Below are 20,433 nucleotides of genomic sequence, written 5' to 3'. Positions count from 1 at the left end.
GAACTTTTTTAGAAGGAAAGAATGTAACCTAGAAACAATATTATCAGAAACTTTTATTTGTTGTGATTTGTAGCTTCACACAAATACTGAAAGGAAGAGGAAAGCATTTCAGATTTTCAATCTGCAGGCAAAATACAGAAACATGTAAAAGATTTGTCAGTACTAACAGCCAGAGAATGAATCAATAGATCTGCTATGGAAGGAACATTCAGCATTTGGGGTTTTTTGGGGGTAAAAATTAATAAATTAGTTCTTTTTAAATTACATTTTATTCTATGTGTGCAGATGTGCATTTTCTGTTGTTTCCCATTTTTGTATTTAGCACAAACATATGGCAAAGACTAGTTTGCCTGTTAAAATGGATAAGAATCAGACAATAGTTCTGAACTAAGAGCCACTTCAAATATGTTCTGAAGTGAAACAGAATCTTTCCACCACCTTCAAGACAAGCAAAGTCAATCCCAAACTACAGAATCCTATGGATATATGGTGGGAAAGTAAATGTAATTCCTAAGGTTTATATTTACTAAGATATTGTAAAATCCTATGTTAACAGTTGGAGATCTATAGAAGTCCATAGTTAGAGATAGCAGTAGGTAGACAGAGATCCATAGTTAATAAAAATTTAAAGCAAAAAAATACTTTGTCTAACCAGGCTAGAAAAATCAAAATACACCAATTAAATGAAACACAGTGAGAACCCGACAAAACTTCTGAATTCCTTACATGCCATTCTAGTTGGTCACTGCTTATCTCTCTCCTTCATTATATCAATGTAGTTCAGCACCTCTAGAGTCCTTCTGCCAGCCAAACTCAGATACTCGGCTTCAGAAGAAAACGCCGCTATTTCTGCTGCGCTGCCCGTGCCTGCAGGCTGCAGCGCCTCATGTGCTGGCATTTTGTGCCCTCCAGCGGTGCCTGCGGTGCTGGAAGGAGGGGGCCCACCCGGCCTGTGGGCAGAGGGGAGGGAGCTCCCACAGCTGCACACCTGCATGGTGCCACACTGGGTGGCAACATCCACTTTCTCTACTTCTGTAACAGAGCTCTCAGTCTGCGACCAAACATCACACCTGGTACTGCGAGTGACATGCTCTTTTTTAAGGGCTTGGTGTAATGAGCTGCCCTCAGATGGGGCGGTGTGGTTTTTATTTTCCTCCTCTGTGGCACATAAAATGGAGTCTTTCTCCTGAAGATGGTTTGCTTCTTCTCTAGTCAAAATACTGCTGGGCTGGAGAGGCACAGATCTGGTGTGAGAGGTCTTGGGGGGCTCTGTACTTGCTGAGGTTGAGATTAGGTTGGCATCGTCTATCTTCAAGGACCGTTCATTCAGATATTCCTTCTTTTTGGCTGTGTCTTCCACTTCAGACTGTTTGAACAGAATTGTGTGAATGCAACTGGTTAAATAGTTCAATAACTGAGGACTAAGTTAATGATTAACTAATAACTAAGTTAATGAAATAAACAGAAAGGCCAGAACTGTCTGGTTTTGGTTGTTTGGGGGGGTTCAGCCTTTCTCCAGGGGTGTACTCCTGGCCTTGGTTGAAGAGAAGGTGGGTAAGGCGGACCTTCACTCTCACGCAGAATTTATATTGTGGCATTTTTGTGTTCAAGAATGGCTGAAAACAGTGTGTCAAATCCTCCTGCCTTACAGGCATGTAATGTAAGGCAGCTATACATCAAGGAAGAGAGCAGAAGCTTGCTTAGCATCTTCCCACAGTTATGTTACTGTAATTCCACAAGGCCTGGTATTATCAAGAGACCAGACCACATGTCTGTTAAACTACTTAGGAAAATTTACAGCTAATCATTTCTTGTCTTCCTTGCACATGAAGTTGCCTTGTACAAAACAAAACCATAAATAAGATTCCAGCTACATCCACCCTTAGATGCATTCAGGCATAGAGATATCATTCAAATGAACCCCTGCAAACCCATAAAGGGGCAGTATTCACCATGTCAGGACTAGAGCTGAAACAGCTCTCTGTCTGCCTTGGAGAGTAACCGGGAGACTGGCTGCTGAGTGATGACTCCACATCTGAAAAACGAGGTGAAAAGGAGAGAAAGGTTACTCACCAAAACATCCAACTCTCAAGTACAGCATGTAGAATTAAACGTTACTACTTCTGATACAGTTTTAAGATACTGTTTAATGAATAAAGTGTTAGCAAGGTCAGTCTAGGTCTTGGCAATAGCCAATTCTTCTTCTCTCAGGACAAGACATCTTAACAAAAAGCATGAGACGGGTTCCCCAAAGCTTCAGCTATGCCGTTCATCAGCAGCCTGCACCGGCAGCAGAACTGTGCTACCCAAAAGCAAGGTCAGGTTAGACAGGGTTCTGAGCAACCTGCTCTAGTTAAAGATGTCCCTGTTCATTGTAGGGGGGTTCTAGATGGACCCCATCTAGATGGACTAGATGACCTTTAAAGGCCCCTTCCAACCCAAACTATTCTATGATTCTATGAAAAGGAGGAAGGACTCTGCAGAGCCAGGGCAGGGAGAGAATGCAGCAAACTCCCTGCACACATTGGCTGCCATACAAGTTACATGGGCTTCTGGCCATGGTTTTCTCTTGGAGGCCCTTGGGAGATCTTCTGCTCTGAAATGCAGCCAGCACAGCTGACCCCTACAGCTACTGAGGGAGCAAACAGGACATGGGATCTCCCTGCTGACTCCTCTCACTCTGTGCACATGTGGAATGACAGCATATAGTCTAGTGGAAGAGAATAAAGACTAATAAAGACTAGACCAGTAAAATGGCACATGTCAAACATCTAATGAAGATGAAAAAGTGTTAGGGTTAGGGGTTAGGGTTAGGGTTAGGGAGAAAACATCCAAGATTTTTTCCAACCAACAGAGGTCTGCAAGAATAGAAAGAAAGAAAATTACTGGCATTTATTTGGCATTTTACTATGTGATGGTGTTGGTAAACTTGAGTTGTGGTGTTCAGATTAATACTCTTGACCTCTCTCATGGATTTTTTTTTTTTTTTTTTTAGAAGTTACCCCTACTTTCAGAGCTGGCTTTTCAGTTTAGGGGACAACTTTGGAGGAAATGGGACAATGAAAAATACGTGTGTAATACTCACCAGAGAGAAGCTAACCTGAATTTATCTCTTCAAGGGAAAGCAAATACAGATAGTTCTTAGTTACCTGGTAATGCTAGTCTTCTTTATACGGTGCTGCATGAATCAAAAATACAAGCCCTCATCAAATGTAACATCCTAAAAAGATCAAAACACTTCTCCCTGGCTTTAAAAGTAATTGTTTCAGTTTCACATGTAGAGAAAAATCTGATTTTTGACTTAATAATATATAAATGGTACTAACCCTTCTCCATCTCGTGAAGATTTGAACTCACTCCAAACTTATACTCTTTCTCTTGTGCTGTTGTGAACTTTTAAAAATAAGTAAGTGTTAATAGTGAGGGTTCAGCTGGGTCAGGACCTCAGGTTAAGTGAGGAACATTCAGTTTCTGTATTACATAAAGAAGTCACTGCACCGTACCACAAATTATTTCAAGAGGTACAAAACCCCTGCGCAATACTGTATGTACTTGGGTGACTTCTATGGGCAAAATATCTACAAGATTCTTTATATGTATACTGGCATAAAGTTCCTTTATAATACTGAAGTGTCCTGCATATAATGTCTGGACACTGCCTGCAGAATCTGATCCTAAGGGTTAACAGGTAACACAATATATTTCAGGCATCAGCTTAGGTGTGAATCAAACCACGTGAATTACAGACTTGAAAGGGCTATCTATCAGAACCACTTAACTAGAAGCTGTTCTTTCTGGCTGCCCTGTATAAACCAGGAAGGAAAAGAAGCTTCCACAGAAGTTAATTCAGAGAAGCTAAATTCAGTTTCTAACTGTTGTGGACATTCTTTCTCCACCTCAAATGAATGGTGCAAACAGTAGGTTTGACAAAAAATATGTCTCTTTAAAAAGTTACCTCTTCAAATCCAAAGAGCTGGTTCTGTCTCCAGGCTGATTCTTTCACAGCCTCATCATCACTGAGGGATGCAAACACAGAGTTCTCCGGTAAGTGATTTCCCCTCCTGTGCTTTTATTTTCTTTCTGAATTAAAGTCATTACTGGTGACTTTTTTGTCTTCAATTTTTATTTTGCCTTCAGTAACCATGAAATGCTTCCCACTATTGAGATAATTGAACTTATTTCTGAACCTGAGATTTAACATCAAGAGTCTGTTTTTCACAAACTTATCTTCTGTTGAAATGTAAAATGTAATATGCGAGACGACAGAAGATAGTGCTGCTTTGTAAAACGGAAGGTGTAATGGGTCAGAGTCTTTGATAAAACCGCCTTTTGTAAAACATGGGCACTCACATATGCTAACTTTAGCCCACAGAAGACACTAGCTTCCTCTGTAGTCAGTGGAAGGAGACAGGGTCTTTCAGAGGGCAAGTCAGAGCAACAGCTTAACTTCAGGGACTCAAAATTGCCCCATGAAGCAGTCTTTCTCTATACTTATTATAGGCAGATGAACAATGGCACAAAGGGCTTACATGCGCATAAGTTTTTCACATTATTCACTACAATTTTCACTGGGAAAACTTGGGTCCTCAGTAATACTGTTTAGAATTTTGCCTTCATGTCCTTTTAGCAGGATTTCTCCAATTCAGCAAGGTCTCTGCAGTTATCACTAGTTAATAGATTGATAATTTCTATGGCACTCACCTTTTTTTTCTTGAATAGTTCTGTACATTCTCCTTTAAGTTAATCCTCTGATCATGGTGATAAGCAAATGTCTCTAAAATAAAAAAGTAAACCTTGATTTTACAACGCAATAGCATAAATGCAATTTGAAAAGAAATGCTTCTGTCAACTTCTAAAAATAATTTAAATAATTGGATTTAAAATTAAATTACTGCATTCTGAAGATTCATGACGTTTTCGGTCAGGGCAGACACATCTCTGGTTATAAAAACATATGCCTTTAAAAGGAGAATAAAAACCAGAATATACATCCTTCAAATATTGACACTCACCAATTTTTTCAAGGTTTGCAGGTTTTTCTTTGTTTTCAGAGGGTATGAAGTAGTGCTGTCCCTCATGACAGTCCTGCAGGTGGGTTTTATGAAGTCCACTGGTTTTCTTGTAGCTTGCACTTGAGGCATTGTTACTTTTGAGTAAAACCTGTTCTGGAGCTGTGAAAATGCCTTCAAGGTGTCTGTCTACAGAACTCTTTTTTGCACTGATTGCAGGGTAAGCCTCTCTAGTATCATAAGGATAATTTCTGTTGGTCATTTGATTTCTATCATCAGGATCAGTGAAAAAAATGGCAGTACTGCTTTGGTTAACAAAAGGATTAAAATGCTTTGTAGAAGGATTATTATGGTTTGGTTGGCTCTCATCTTTGAACAGTGCCAGAAAGGAACAATCACTCCCATCTTGGGGAGCTTTCATTTCTGCAGTTTCTTTCACAACATCGAACAATGGTTCTTTTATTCCTTCACTGTTTTCTGATTTGTTACTGGTCATTATCACTGGATTATTCCTGACAGAATTCATATAGTCTAGCCTGTGGTTGGAGGGGAGGGTAGAAAAGAAAAAACAGTTTGCTTAGTACGTAAATAAGCAAAATACTAACTGCTAACACAACAAAATATGATAACTTGATGGTAAAAATCTGACTTTACTCATCACACTTGCTTTTGTCCCAAATGTACATTATTTCAACTGAAAAAGTGTCCTGTATTTTATTTCCACTTTATAGTAAGGTTGATTTAAAAGGAGTTCTGTTTCATGATGTCTCCAAACATACCAAGACATGGAGCACATCCTCCTGAGAAGGGAACTGTGGTTTATAAAATCAGCCACAGTATGTCACTGCTGCTCCACCAGCTGACCAAAGAAGTCCACTTTGGGGAAAAAAAAAAGAAAAGAAAAAAAAAGAAAAAGAGGAAGACAGCTTCTTCCGTTCATAAAAATTCTTTGTTCTTCAAGACTACAGTTCTCTCCTGTACTGAAAGCCTAGAATAAGCTCCGTGTACTGCTTAATTCCCGGTCTCTTTAGCAAGTGACTTCCATTTGTACTTGAGGTCAGTAATCCTAATTCAGCACAGGATTTTTCTGTTCCCCTTTCAGGAGGCCAGTCAGACATTTTGTTTTGCCCGTACTTCCCTACCCCACTTCTGATAGTAGTGGTTTTGAAGATGCTATCATGCTAGCATCATTAGCATGAAAGCTGTCATGCTTTCACTTACTTGGCTCTTAATCTAACATTTTCGCTGCTTTTTTCTAGGCTTGATCTGCTGACTGACCTTTCAGAAAATATGAGCAAAAAGTTGAGAGGCTTCTGAAGCACAGAGAATTGGCAAAGAAGGTAATTCAAAAAATGCCCTTTCTTTAAAAAATTTTGAGCAATACTATCAATGGAACTTGAAAACTGAAATGTAGTACAGAAAACTCTTACTGGAGAAAAATTCTGTGATGTATTGCTCAGCAAATACTTGGAACTGGATAAAGATCCTAGAGAACTTAAATGAGTAAGTAGCGTCCTCTACTTACAGAACACCTCCCTGAACAGTTTTAAAAGGCTAAACACACTAGAGTTTGTTTCTGGAGAAACTTGGATAGATCTACATGAGGAAGGTAAAAACATTTTGTGAAGCAATTCGGAGGCTCCTTCTTCACTCCAGCTGAACATTTTGTAATGCTAAGTAAAAGGTAACCGTAGATGAGGAAATAGCTAGGCACTATGCAGAGTGAAAGACATCTGCTATTTTTATAAGACATCTAAAATTTTTAGTTAATGTTTAATAATCTTGAGGTGCCACAGCTCTCAGATGTATGCACATTGATTACATCATCAATATGTTACAATTACATTAAACGATTGTGTAAGTTTATACTCTACTTTTCACATACAGTGAAAGAAACTCCCTTCCCCTGAGAACTGCCAGCTCTTGAGATATAAGAATTTATGGCTATAATGGATGAAAACAAAACAAGGATGATGCAAAGAAACGGATTTGAAGAACAGTTGGAAAGCAGATGTGGTTAGTGAGCCATGAATGGGCAGAGGACTAAGGGAGGTGCCATAAGCAGATGAGTGCAGGCCTGAGGGCCTGTGGAGAAATGAAAGGGGAGATGTAGGCGAGATAAGGTTAGGTAGGGCTTTAATGTGAAGATATTCATCGGGAATTCACCAAGATATACAGCAAGGTGAATGTTATCCTCGTTTTAGGTTTTGCTGGAGAAAGCCAGGAGAAGCTAGGAGAAGAGAGAAAGAGAAAGTTGCTAGGACTGGAAGCTGATGTGTTCATCTAGTTATCATGTGGTCAGTGAGCTTATCAGCCACTTGACTCACAGGCGAACAGGCTGTAGGTACTTCAGGAACAGCAAAATAATATATGGCCTTTTTATGGCTCTATCCAGCCAAAGCTAGAGACTGATAGGAACTTTCAACCAGACAGCAGACTTACAGAATAAAAAGAGTAAAGGAAGATTAGCCCTGTAAGACCCCTAGATCCAAGGCAAGAGCCCCTGGAAAGAAACTGAAATAAAATGTTCAGTATGAGTGAGTCTGGCCCTAAACCCTCTGTGATTAAAAAGATTTTTAATCAGCATATACAAAAGGAAATATACTCTAGATTTCTATCCATTCTTTTTTTAAAAAAGTGTATATTCTCATAAAAGTATTATTGAACCAATTCTAAAACAACCCACTATAGTAGGATCACATATGAAAGAGAAGGGAAAAATGCTTTGTTCCTGGAATCCCAAATGTAAACAATGTAGGTGGAGAAGTTGCTCAATTGCTACAGCATCAAGGTCATCAGAAAAGCACTTGCAACAGTGACCAGAACTAATGAGAGCTGGGGCAGCTACCCTCCCTGTGGCCTCTTAGTAAATCTGTGCTTCTCACTTGGGGTAAATTCAGTAGCACCATCATGTGTGTGACGTTGCAAAAAATAGATCATGGTTCCAAGTGTCTACCTAAAATTCACATTTTGCTGCCTTTCAGCAAATTTAAATAGCTCGGTATGTTCAGCCTTTCCCTTTAATTTCAATTGCTGTTTGAAAAGCACTAAAAATCAGTGAAAAATCAAGCAGTGATAAGTATCAGATTATCTTAGTATTTTTCTTACTTAAGCTTGACTGTTATTTCTCTCTTTAATGTAAAATCACTGCCTACCTATGCAATGGCTTAAACAGTTCTTGCGGCACTGTATCGGCCTTCCTGAAAATACACTGGCTTGGAGGTTTTGTAATCCAAGGGTCTTGATCAGAACTATTTCCTGGCTGAGAAAACAGTAGAAGCTGTCAAACTCTGAATATGTATGACAGTTATAGTGTTTAAAAGTTTAAAGTTGGGTTTGCAAACAATATACGTTTTCCCAATATTTTCAGTTTTTTGTCTTTACAGTAGAAGCCAAAACTTCCTTACAGCCCGAGTTCTGTATAACTCATACTTTTCCATATTTGTGTATCACTGTTAATATGCAAAATGTCCTTTTAGCACCCCATCCTCTCATTGTATGAACAAGCTTGATAGACTGTAACAAGCTGAAGTTCCACTGAAGATCACATAGTCATAGAAGCTGTTGTCTGGAAGGGACCTCAAGAGGTATCTAGTCCAACCTGCTCAAAGCAGGGCCAGCTTCAAGGTTAGGCCAGATTGTTCAGGATTGTTCAGGACTGCGATTCCACAGCCTGTTTGGATAGCCTCTTCTGGTGCTTAGCTACTTTTGTGACAATATTTTTTTCCTATACAAACAGAATTTCCATTGTTGAAACTTGTGACTTTTACTTCTTGCCATTTCACTGTGTACCTCTGGCTCTGTCCTTTCTGTAACTCTGTTTAGACTGTGGAAGACAGCAGTTATTTCACCCCACACCCCCATAGCCTTCTCTTTCCCAGGCTATGAAAGCCCTGTTTTCTCTGTCTCTCCACATTCATCATGTGCTCCAATCCCCTAACAATTTTTGTGGCCCTTCATTGGTCTTGCTATAGTTTGCTGATCTCCCTCTTGTACTGGGGTCCCCAAACTGGACACAGTATTTCAGATGTGTTCTCACATATGCTGCTCAGAGTGAAATAATCACTTGCCTTTGACCGCCAGGTATGCTCTTTCTAATACAGCCCTCTGTGTAGCTGGCCTTTGCTGCTACAAGGGTGCACTGCTGACTCATGTGCAACTTGTTGTCCACCAGCACTCTCGGGTCCTTCTCTGTAAAATTGCTGCCTACTTAACCAGTCCCCACCTGCACTGATATGTGGGGTTATTTCTCCCAAGGTGCAGGGCTTTGTATTTCTCTGTGTTAAACTCTATGAAGTTCCTGGTGGCCTTCTGCTTGTCAAGATCCCTCCAAGTAGCAGCCCTGCTACTGTAATGATCACTCTGCCAATTTGGTGTCATGCATGAACCTGCTGAGGTGCTGAGAGTGCATTCTGTCCCATTGTCCAACTCTCTAATGAAGATGTACCAGACTTAGTATTAATCTCTGGGGATCCCTGCCATTGCTGACCTGTTGCCGATTAGACTTTAGCCCACAGACAACTACTTTGAGCATGATGGTAACAGCCAGTTTTTTACCCATCTTATTGTCCACTCATCTGGTTCATACCTCCACACTTTGGCTACTAGGATCCCATGGGAAACCTTGTCAAAAGCCTTCCTAAAGTCAAGGTAAATAGTATCGGTTGCTCTCCCTTATTCATAGAGCTAGTCATTTCATCACAGAAGGCAATCAATCAGGTTCATCACGTAGAGTATGGCATTGGTAAATCTATTGGCTGTTCCTTTTTACCCATCTTATTGTCCACTCATCTGGTTCATACCTCCACACTTTGGCTACTAGGATCCCATGGGAAACCTTGTCAAAAGCCTTCCTAAAGTCAAGGTAAATAGTATCGGTTGCTCTCCCTTATTCATAGAGCTAGTCATTTCATCACAGAAGGCAATCAATCAGGTTCATCAGGTAGAGTATGGCATTGGTAAATCTATGCTGGCTGTTCCCAGTCACCTTCTTGTTCTTCATGTGCCTTGAAATTGCCTCTGGAGGTCTAGTTCCATAATCCTTTCAGAGACAGAGGTGAGTTGATACTTCCTCAGATCATGCTTACATTTTTGTAGATGGGCATAACGTGTATTTCTTGTCACTGAGGAGCTTTCCTGATCACCACAGTCTTCCAAAGATGATAGACATCTGCCCTGCAGTGGTGTCATCCAACTCGCTCAATATACTTGGATGCACCCTGTCCAGTCCCATGTATTTATGTCCAGGTTACTAAGGATTCCCTAACTTGTTCCTTCACTACTGTTTTGCACCACCCTCCCCTAAACTCTCTGCTGAGCTTGAAGATGTGCCAGAGGACAGACCTTGTCAGAAAAGCCTGAAGCAATGTAGGTCTCGAGTGCCTCAGACTTTTCCATGTCCTTTGTCACTAGGTCATCAACTCTATTTAGCAGTGGACAGCATTTTCCTTGGTTTCCTTTTGCTGATGACATACCTATAGAAGTCCTCCTTGCTGCCCTTCTCACCCCTTGTGAATTTTAGTTCTGGCCATCCTAATGCCACCCCTCTAAGCTCAGGGGATGCTTCTGTATTCTTCTTGGATGGCCTATCCCCCCTTCCACACTTTCTTTTTGCATTTGAGCACACTTCCTTTTTGCATTTGAGCTCAGTCACGAGTTCCCTGATTCAGCCAAACTGGCCTCCAGGACCTACTTTCTCTTGCACATTGAGGTGGACTGTCCTTGTGTTTTGAAAACATCTTTCTTGGGCTCCTTTGTCCTTCTGGTCAGCTTCCTGTGGGTTTCTGCCTACCTGTTCCCTGAACAACCCAGCATCTTCCCTACTGAAGTCCTGAAGTACTCCTTCCTCAATTACTTCAAGACTTTGAAATACTACTGGTGATACACGTAGAATTTGTTTTAATATTTTCAATAAATAATATATTTTCTAAAAATAAAATGTATTATGAGAGCCACCTTATAACTTGCTATTACTTTTCTAAGGATGATTCTTTTAAGAATCCCAAAGCTAACAAAAAGAAAAAAAACAGTAACAAGCATCAGAACAAATAACTTTCAATCATTTCTTAAACTTAACGAGTTAAACAGCAGGCTTTTCTCAATCCTTTTAGGAGAATTGAGAATACTGTAAGAACTATGTTACTCACTGAGACACTGCATGATTACAAATTAGGTCACGGTGATCAACTGGAATCATATGATACCCAGTTATACTAATTGTACATTTAAGAAAACTGTATTTATAACTGTAATACATTTCAGCTTTCTTTAACCAACTTTACAAGCCAGAAACAAAAGAAAGCCAGCGGTATGTGACTAACTCTCTTTCTGCAGGTATCGGCGATACTGAGACCTCAGTGAATAAAAGCTCAAGTTAAGCATATTTCATAACAACAAAAGAAATATATTTGCATATATGGAATATTCATTGCCACCAGCCTACAAGAAATGTTGATAATTCATAATTATCTTCACCATTACACTAATTCTTCACCCCAAATAAATTAAAGATAGTTTAAAATAATTCTGCGGAAATTACAAAATATTAATCAAACCTGGTTTTGCAGCTTCTCTTCATAGGTCTGTTCCCAAGTGTTGCTCATTAGGTTTGTGCTGAAATTCTCTTCTGAAAGTTGTGTACAGTTAGAGGACCAAAAAACAGAAGAGGACAATGGACAGGCACTAAAAGCTCTTGCTATGTTGTCTTCATGATCCATACTAGAGTCAGCATATGTTAATTCTGTTACTTGTGATAACTAGACAAAACATAGTAAAGAGACATTTTATTTATCTAAAACTGTTTTGATGTAAGCATAATGTTTGAAGTAATCAAACCTTTCTATATCTTTTACATCTCTGCACATATATCACATGCAAGAGAAAATTTTCATGTATTCTGATACGATTTTTTCATGAAAAACATATGGTAATAAGGGCCTGTTTCAGGGAAACACATAAGTACCTACTTAAGTTGAAGCATGCACACAAATGTTATCCTTAGGAGAGATGGGTATAAACACATTTTTAGCTTTAGACGTGTAGGTAAATGATCTGCTGACTTGGTTCTTAAGTAGTAAAATGAAAAATATTTTACTCCATTGAGGAGAGGACTCCAGCATGTTGTGATACCAACAATGCTATCTCAAGCAGATCAGAACACAAAGAGAAATTTGAAGGCAAAACTCATGTACTGTCACTGTATCCACAGCTACATGGAAGTAATGCCTGTAATCCAGCTTATCCAGTGAAAGCAGTACAAACTACTAATGGAGTGCAAAAGCCTTGTACATGAATCGCACAAAATCTTTGTACCACAAAACTGTATGTTTCCAGAAAGCTGAAAATTATGAATTTTATAGCCCCTCTTTCTGCTTAATAAAGTGAAAATATCTTAATTACTTAAATCGGATATAGTTCAACTTATGAAGATTTTAAAAACAGCTCTTTGCAACATACAGGCCTTAGACTTCATTTTTTGATCCATACATTAAATTAGCTTTCTGTGTGTGCACACTGCATTATCACATGTTTTGATGAACTGATATAAATCTATCCACACAAGTGGAGGTTGAGGAGAAACTTAGCTATCATTTTGATCCATTTTTTCTGGCCATGCTAAATCTGAAATATGTCCTTTCTGTCTTCAAGAAACAGATGAAAAAGAGTCATAAAGGAAGGCTGACTTAATGTGACATCCAAAAAATTAGTGGCAGCTCATGGTGATCTTGGCTGAAACACATTAGACAGCTAAACTTTTCACCCATACTAAGTAATTCTTCCTGACTCAAAAGAAAGGAACTTCTAACACTAGAAAACCATCTGACTTTCTCACTCTAGCAAAACATGCTTTGGCAATGTTGGGCCAAAGCATGCTTGGCATGAATGGGCCAAGAACATACAGAACAATACTGTGCAAGCATCCTCTGCAAGCATGTTTTCCTCAGAGTCCTATCTGATATGAATAGCAGGAGTCAGTGGAGCTATATTACCAAGCAAGTCTGAGTAACCTAAACTAAGTGTCTTCTAACAGATTTACTAACTTGGTTGGGGTTTTTTGTTTGGTTAGTTTTTTTACACAACAGTGGAATGGGTCATAAAAAAAAGCCTAAATTGCATCTAGAGAATGTTTTTCGCTGTAACCTCAATAAGTGTATGAACTTCCCAATTGTATCCACTGAGACTTGTACTTAAGTTCCTCTTAAAGACTCACTTCTGTCTATGCTTCTCACGTCATCATTTCACATTTCTGCGTATTGTTTTTAATTTACCTGCTGTTGCCTCGGTCTCTTTCCCATAATCTCTGTCCTTTTTAACTAGCTTAGAGCACAGATACTCTTAAGTATTTTGGAAAATGCCTAAAACAAGGTGAGCCTTTCAAGAAACGTGTAAGAAATAGCAGGAACAAATATAAAATATGACTGACAAATAACATATCAGTATAGCCTTAAAGAGGAAAACTTCACATGTTTCAGTATCCATGAGATTTGGTCACTCTTTGAAAAATCACTTAAAAATAGTCATTGCTGCACATTTTTAGCTTTGCATCAATGAGAAAAATAAACTTACTTACATTATGCTGGTATTTTACTTTCTCTGAAAGATGCTGCCTTCTGCTGTCCAATACTTGCTCTTGTAACCTTGTAAAATGAATAAAAACAGCCCATGAAATACAAGATACAAGAGCTGTAAGATTAAAAACATTCTGAGTATTAATTTCAAAATATTTTAAGAATATTTTTCCTCACATCTTAAAAAGGCCTGATTCTTAAGCAGTTATGAGCAGCCAGTGTGTGAGTCAGTCACTTTAGGGTGTCTGAAGTTGGATGAGAAAACAGTGTAAGTGGAAAATGCTGTTTGAATAGCCTGCTGTGTGAGATAAACTTAGTGTATGTACCTGATATGAGTAAAGAAATGTTATTTTTTTTAAAAAACTCTCCGCTTCATGTACAGTTTTTTATTTAGAATACATTTATTTACTCTCTCATAGTAAGAGTATCACTGGAATGCCAGGAGTGATTGTGAAACCTCTTCATCTTAGAATGGTATATTTACATTTACTTAATACCCCAAATATAAGAACATCATGAAATACCTTTTCCAGAACTTCATTATAGCTTAACTACTGCCACTTTTATAAAAGTACCTGTTCTGGATGTCATCTAAGTTTGACGTAAGTTGTGTACATAGTGGTGACATGGGAAGCTCTATGTTGTGCCTCCTAACAGGTATTTTTACATCTTCAGTGATATCAATGTGGACTGGCTTCCTGATGTTCTCTGCAATGAAAGTGTTTGGAATGTCAGTGCTGGGCTTGGAGAAAGTTTTGAGCTTCGTGAATTTTCATTAGAGTACAAAAGCTGTTGTTTTAGGTTTCTTAATCCATTTAAAGCCATATTTTTGCTTTCTTTGTTACTAGCAATGCAATAACTCTATTCTAAATGGCATTATAGTATGAAATTATTTACGGTCAGCTGCTGTGTGTAGACAGGCTCTGTTGCCCTCCTCAGTCACCTTCTAATCTTCCTGAGCATAGGACAACAAATTCTCCACAATCTGGTTTATGAATATGTCACAGAGGATAAGAGTTAGGACTCAAGTTATAGAAGTGTTTTTAGGAGCTTAATAATGGAATTTAAGAAAGATACTCTGGGTAGAACTGACAGACTATTCCAAATGCCCCCCAAAAGTTATGAAAAAGGGCATGGAATACAAATGGATGCATTCAATGGCAAAGGGAAAAAGAAATGGATGTAGAATAAAATTAACGGATGGAATGAGAAAGGTGCATAAGTGTACAAGGCTTTGAAGGTGAAGTAGGCAGTAGCCAAAGTTATTTGGTTCCTCTTATGTCCTGACTTTTTATTCAATCATAATTTTTGTATTTACTTACAAATTTTTATTTTAAAAATAAAACAACACTTATTTGAGCATTAAGTTATAAGTGGAAGAGCAAGAACTAAAATAATAGCAGTAATAGTTAAGGATAACTGATACTGTTAACTGTGGAGTCAGAACACTGTCACACTAAACTCACCGGTGTTGTCTTTTTTGGTTGATATCTGGTTAACAACATAGAGATTGAGGAGATCTAAACTGACTGCTGAACTTTTAGGAGATGATACTCCCAGAAGCTTCATCTTTGATTTAAGTTTCTTCTTTTCAAAGAATTCCTAATTTTTTTAAAAGAGAGAATAAGTTTTTGACAGAAGCTTCAACAACATATTAGCAGCATATATAATTCTTAGTAAACAATTCCTAATAATAAAAGCACATGATTAAATCTCTCTGAATTCTCACACCCTGTCTACTATTATTTAGTTTATTTTCATTTCCTTGAAAAAGACTGCAAGTATAATTTGGTCATATTCGAAATAAATCACTGTTGTCTTAATGCCAAAAACTTAGTCCTCAAACAGTCATGCCTCAAACTTTGTGTATGATCGTTAAAGATATTTCTTTAAACTAAAAGACAGACCAAAATGCTGCAAGGAAAAAGTCTTAAAAAAATTTAAACTTGGGCTTTTTAGGCAGCTTGTAAACTATTAGGCAAATAAATCAACAAGATTACATACACACAGCCATCTATAATGACACAAAGAATTTATTGTTCTCCAAATTTGTCTTTCTCGACACAGAATACAGTCTTGTGACAAAAAAAAAAAAGAGAAAAAGCTAAAGAAGAAAAATCTCTAAGGCTGGGACTTCAGAAAGGCTTTTTATCACAAGGAATAAAAAGAGATATGACTGACACTTTGAATATATCAGGCAGATAATTATGGAAAATTTAGGAAATAAAAATCTCCATTTTGTAGGATACTATTAATAATCACTCTAAAATCATTAGCATCAAGCACAGCAGATGAATAAATAAAAACAGTATGATTTCCTGATTTTAACCACAAGAAGGATATTGAAAACTGAAGGCTATGCCAAAACACAAAATAGCACTGGCTTTTCTTCTGAAATGCAATTCCTCTTGTGATTGCAGGTTACATGTAACTAATATACCCAACATGTTCATTGGTAACTATTTTCCAGTATAATTTATTATATCACAATCTTTAGCTTTCTAGGATATTATCATCTATGGAAAATACCTGTTCTTCAGTTAAAAAGAATATCTATAGTAAGGTAAATTCAGCCTATGTACAAATCAACACTTGAAAGTTCATATTGCTTTGGAGTCCACACCCCCAAAATGCAGTGTCCCTTCACTGTCCCAGATATTTTTCTTCCCATCACCTCTAAATTACTAAATTACTATTAATTGTGTAATAGCAATTACAAAATTACCACTGTGTTTAGTAATTTAGTACTAAATTACTAAAAACAATCCTGTCTTAGATCATTTTCTGTTTTCTCCCCTCCACTGAAGCAAATTACATAGTTGTAATGTAAATTATGTGGCTTAGAACAATAAATCCCTAAGAAAACAGATATTTTGAGAACTCGCAGGCCTCCAGGAGACTGGGAAAGCAATGGGGGCAACAAGCTGCTGGTTGGTCCCACATTCCCTTAGATAAAGGTTTTCATTTCAGAGATTGTCTCCGTACCGTCAGCCTGTTTTTCCTCCTCCTGTATATGCCAGTGCATCTGCTCTGGGCATTGGGGGGTCACAGCTTCGGTGGTGGAGTTTCCCTATACTGTCTCTTTTTTCCCAGCTGCTGAGGAGGAAACTGACTTCTCTTACTATGGTTATATCTATCTTCTCTTACTGTTTTCTTTCTCTTTCCTGTTTGAAATGTCTTCTGCTATGCCAGGGATAAATTTAATTCTATTATTTCACTTTCAGATTCAAAATACAAATAAGCTGGCCTACTTTTGCAAATGCCAGCATAAAGTACTTCAATGAGCCTAACATTCTTTTATGTAGCCCAGAAAAATAGCTGTGTAAGTGTTAGGCTAGCTGACCACATGGTTGTCACTGTGAGGCTTCAAGCAATCCTGTGTGTCAGCACATACCAACAAAATATAGTAACAGAAGTAATTCAGTAAAACTTAAACTGGGCACATTCATTCATTCATTCATGCCTTCTCCTACTCCCTCCTCTTCCTGCTGGAATTCAGTGTAGTAAACCTAGAACAAGACTTCTGCCCTAAAAGTTACATGCAGTCACACATTACAACTGTTACGCTACAGTTTTGAGTCTTACTCCAAATGCTTTGAAAGTTTTTCCTAAGTGAATCAACTAAAGCATTTATATAACAATTTAAAATCCAAGATGGCTAGAACTGTTTACCTTTTGCTTTCTCCTTTCCTGCTTTAATATGATTCTGCTTCTGAAAGATGCAAATAATTATTGTTTTAATTGTAAAAGTATTGAGTTGAGTTGTGGCTTGAATTTCTCATCAACGGTATTGAGAATTTAGGACGCAAATATGTTGTGTTATGTTATGTTATGTTATCTTTTATGTTATGTTATAATGGATCAAACTTTCAGGTAGTAAAGTCAACATATCTCTGTTGAAGTCACTTTGATCGTGGTTTATTCAGGTAAGGATAGGACCTCATTCTATCTTAGGGCTACCAAATACATTGAACATTCAGAAGGAAAAGCTTTTAGGCATTTCACCTGTAATGCAACTTTTCATCAATTCTTAATTTATTAAAACATTATAAGAAATCTTTGTCAATATATTCATTTCTCCTTTTTTTTTTTTTTGTCATGCTGCAACATAGTTACAAAACCATATTAGCAAAGAAAACAAAGGAGCACAGTATCAGTTTCTACCTTTTGGGACTTTACAGAATATTGTGAACATTTTGTAAAAAAGGTAAGAACAATAGATTGTCATTACAAGTTTTATCGAGTTGCTGTTGCTTGTGCAATATAGGAGACAGTTATACCTTAAACTACATATCTCACCTGTTAAACATAGTCTTAAATGAATTGCCTACAGGACATGGTGCATAAAATTGGAGCCCTGGGTCACTGCTGTGAGCAGGGTGAGCATGGCTGCAATCCTTGGGTCAGTAAGATTTTTTTATTGAGAGTTAGAAATATGGAGTACCTCCTTCGAATTACTTTTTTTTTTTTTACTGTGCTTAAAGTTAGAACACACTTTCTAAACATAGGCACATTACAGTTATATTTGCAGTGGGTAGAAGCCCCAGTAATGGATATTTTTTCTGACACCTAAAATGCAAATCCCAGACTCACCCAAGGAATCCTGACAGATAATTAACAGCAGCAGAAAGCAGCAGGAAGGTTTGCTATTTGCTAAGTGAATGCAATACTCCTACATGCTGCTTTTTCTTACAGGCAGAATAGTATGATAGACAGGCATTTAGGACAAAGTTGGGGTTGGGTTTTTTTTTTTCCAAACTGAAGCTCTCCCTTCCCCCTGCTTCACATCAGCAACTTTCAGAAACCTCATTTTGCTGGGAAGACTTCCAGATGGGTAAGGCATTATTTTAGTTTGATTCTGCAAAGAGTCAGGATGATTATAAAGCTGTGTTTAGCAAAGCTACTTTCAAATGGCTGACAAAATCTGTGGGGTTTAAATTTCTAGTAGATAGGCAGATGGCACAGCAGCTAAAGAAACTGAGCATTATCCTTTTTTTTTAATGTTACAACTCGGTGATTATTTTACTATTTCAGTGAATCTCAATAACTGTACATCTTTTTCCCCAAATGGTAATCACTGCCATTCGTGAGAGCGTGAGGAAAGGCCCAGGCGGGACAGCCTCACCCAGCCCCAGTCTGCAGAGAGATACTAGGCCCAAACATGACCCACCCTGCCTGGTGTGGGAGGGCATCTGCATCTCCTCACACAGTCTGGTTCAGGAGGGGACACTGGGGCTGTCACACACACCATGGCCTGCTGGTCTGTGAGGGGACATCAGGCCTGAAATACACACTGTGGCCCTGCCATTCTGTGAGGGGACACCGGGGCTGTCTCACACACCATGGCTATGTGCGGTCTGTGAGGGAACACCAGGGCTGTCTCATGCACCATGGCTGTGCCCAGTCTGTGGGGGGACACCAAGGCTGTCACAGGCACCATGGCTGCACCTGGTCTGTGAGGGGACACTAGCTCAGCATGTAGCCATTTCTGGCAGCCTTTCAAGAGTTTCACTCACCGGCTGCCACCGACCCAGTTCATTTTCTGCTGCTGAGGAAGGAGGGAGGGCTGCCGTGTGTAGTGCTGGGGATGGAGAGGGGAGGCAATGGCCACCACAGGGACAGTTTGCCGCCTCCTGGCAGGGCCACAGGGCCCTCCTGCAGGGACTCCTCCTCCCTGGGAGCGCCAAGGCAGCTGCTCTCTATGCCCCCAGGCTGCCCAGTGATGGCAGAGAAGAGGGAGAGGGTGATACAGGGACAGACAGCAAAAGGAGAAGGATGCAGAAAGCCAAGCTGGGCAGGCTGGTGGGGAGGAGGTGATGCTCTGGTTGCTGCCACCCTTCTTCTACTACTAGCATTTCCATACAGGCTGCTGCCAGACGCCATTGCCCTTTTGCAAGGGAATCGCAAACCTCTTGCTGTCCCAAGTGAATCAAATTCACAGTTATTGGAGTGGGTTACAAACCTATTGATGTTTTGTCTTTCAGGCCCAGCTTGTCACTGCTGCAGTCACCATAATTTTTAGGGCAAGAGAGAAGCACCTTCCTCCCCATCCTGCTCTTCCTCAGATATTTTAGGGGCAATGGGGGAATCAATGAGCATTTTCTACTAGTAGGCGTCGTTGCCCTTGGAGCTGCCTGATGAGCTTTTGCGCGTAAATAGCGACAAACCCTTGAGGAGGGACGCAGAGCTGCAGGAGCTCCCTGTGCTCCCAGGGCATCTCCACAGCAACTCAGCTCCCCTCGCTCCTTTCCCTGTGACTCACTGCCATCATTGCAGCAAGTGAAGGCACCCGTTTACAAAACCACCGTTAAAATTCTATATAAATCTTTTCCTGCAGTGTTTGCTTACTGAGTTATCTTTAGCCTAACATTTTTCAGGGTACCAATGCTCAATTGTCATTAGTACAACAATGTGGAGAGTGCTCAGAGCAGATATTAGGAGCCTAATATTAAAAATGACCCCTCTCAGTAAAGAAATGCTTCCTAATGTCCAGCCTAAACCTCCTCTGGTGCAGCTTTGAACTGTTCCCACGCATCCTATCACTGGATACCAGGGAGAAGAGGTCAGCACTTCCCTCAAGCTCCTTGCTGTGTATAGGCAAGACTAAAATTAGGAGCACCATGAGATATGTTGCAATAGAAGCTGGCCTTGCAACACAGGTGAGTCCCAAGAGATAGGATGTGGTACTTGGAACACAGATGCTTGAGTTCCCAAATTTAGCATTAGTGCGGCCTCACCTTGAGTACTGTGTGCAGTTCTGGGCCCCACAATTTAAGAAGGATGTGAAGGTCCTTGAATGCCTCCAGAGGAGGGCAACAAAGCTGGTGAGAAGGCTGGAAGGCATGTCCTGTGAGGAG

At 39.3% G+C, this 20,433-nt stretch overlaps 1 protein-coding gene across 1 annotated transcript; it reads right to left on the bottom strand.

Annotated features, from left to right (window-relative positions):
- Positions 1-742: 742 nt before the first annotated feature.
- On the bottom strand, positions 743-15,145 carry CUNH12orf40 (chromosome unknown C12orf40 homolog). The gene is made up of 11 exons (XM_019474586.1): positions 15,043-15,145; positions 14,152-14,284; positions 13,577-13,645; positions 11,564-11,657; positions 8,165-8,271; positions 5,013-5,572; positions 4,702-4,774; positions 3,956-4,016; positions 3,327-3,393; positions 1,953-2,035; positions 743-1,366 (listed from the first exon to the last, which is right to left on the bottom strand). Exons 1-11 carry the CDS (start codon positions 15,143-15,145, stop codon positions 743-745), a joined length of 1,974 nt encoding a protein of 657 aa, XP_019330131.1.
- Between the last annotated feature and the right edge of the window lie 5,288 nt (positions 15,146-20,433).

This window comes from Aptenodytes forsteri, unplaced genomic scaffold (genome assembly GCF_000699145.1).
Source record: "Aptenodytes forsteri isolate BGI_AS27 unplaced genomic scaffold, ASM69914v1 Scaffold137, whole genome shotgun sequence".
NCBI classification, from domain to species: domain Eukaryota; kingdom Metazoa; phylum Chordata; class Aves; order Sphenisciformes; family Spheniscidae; genus Aptenodytes; species Aptenodytes forsteri.
Note: the sequence above shows the minus strand (reverse complement) of the source record. Positions and strands in the feature narration are given on the sequence as shown.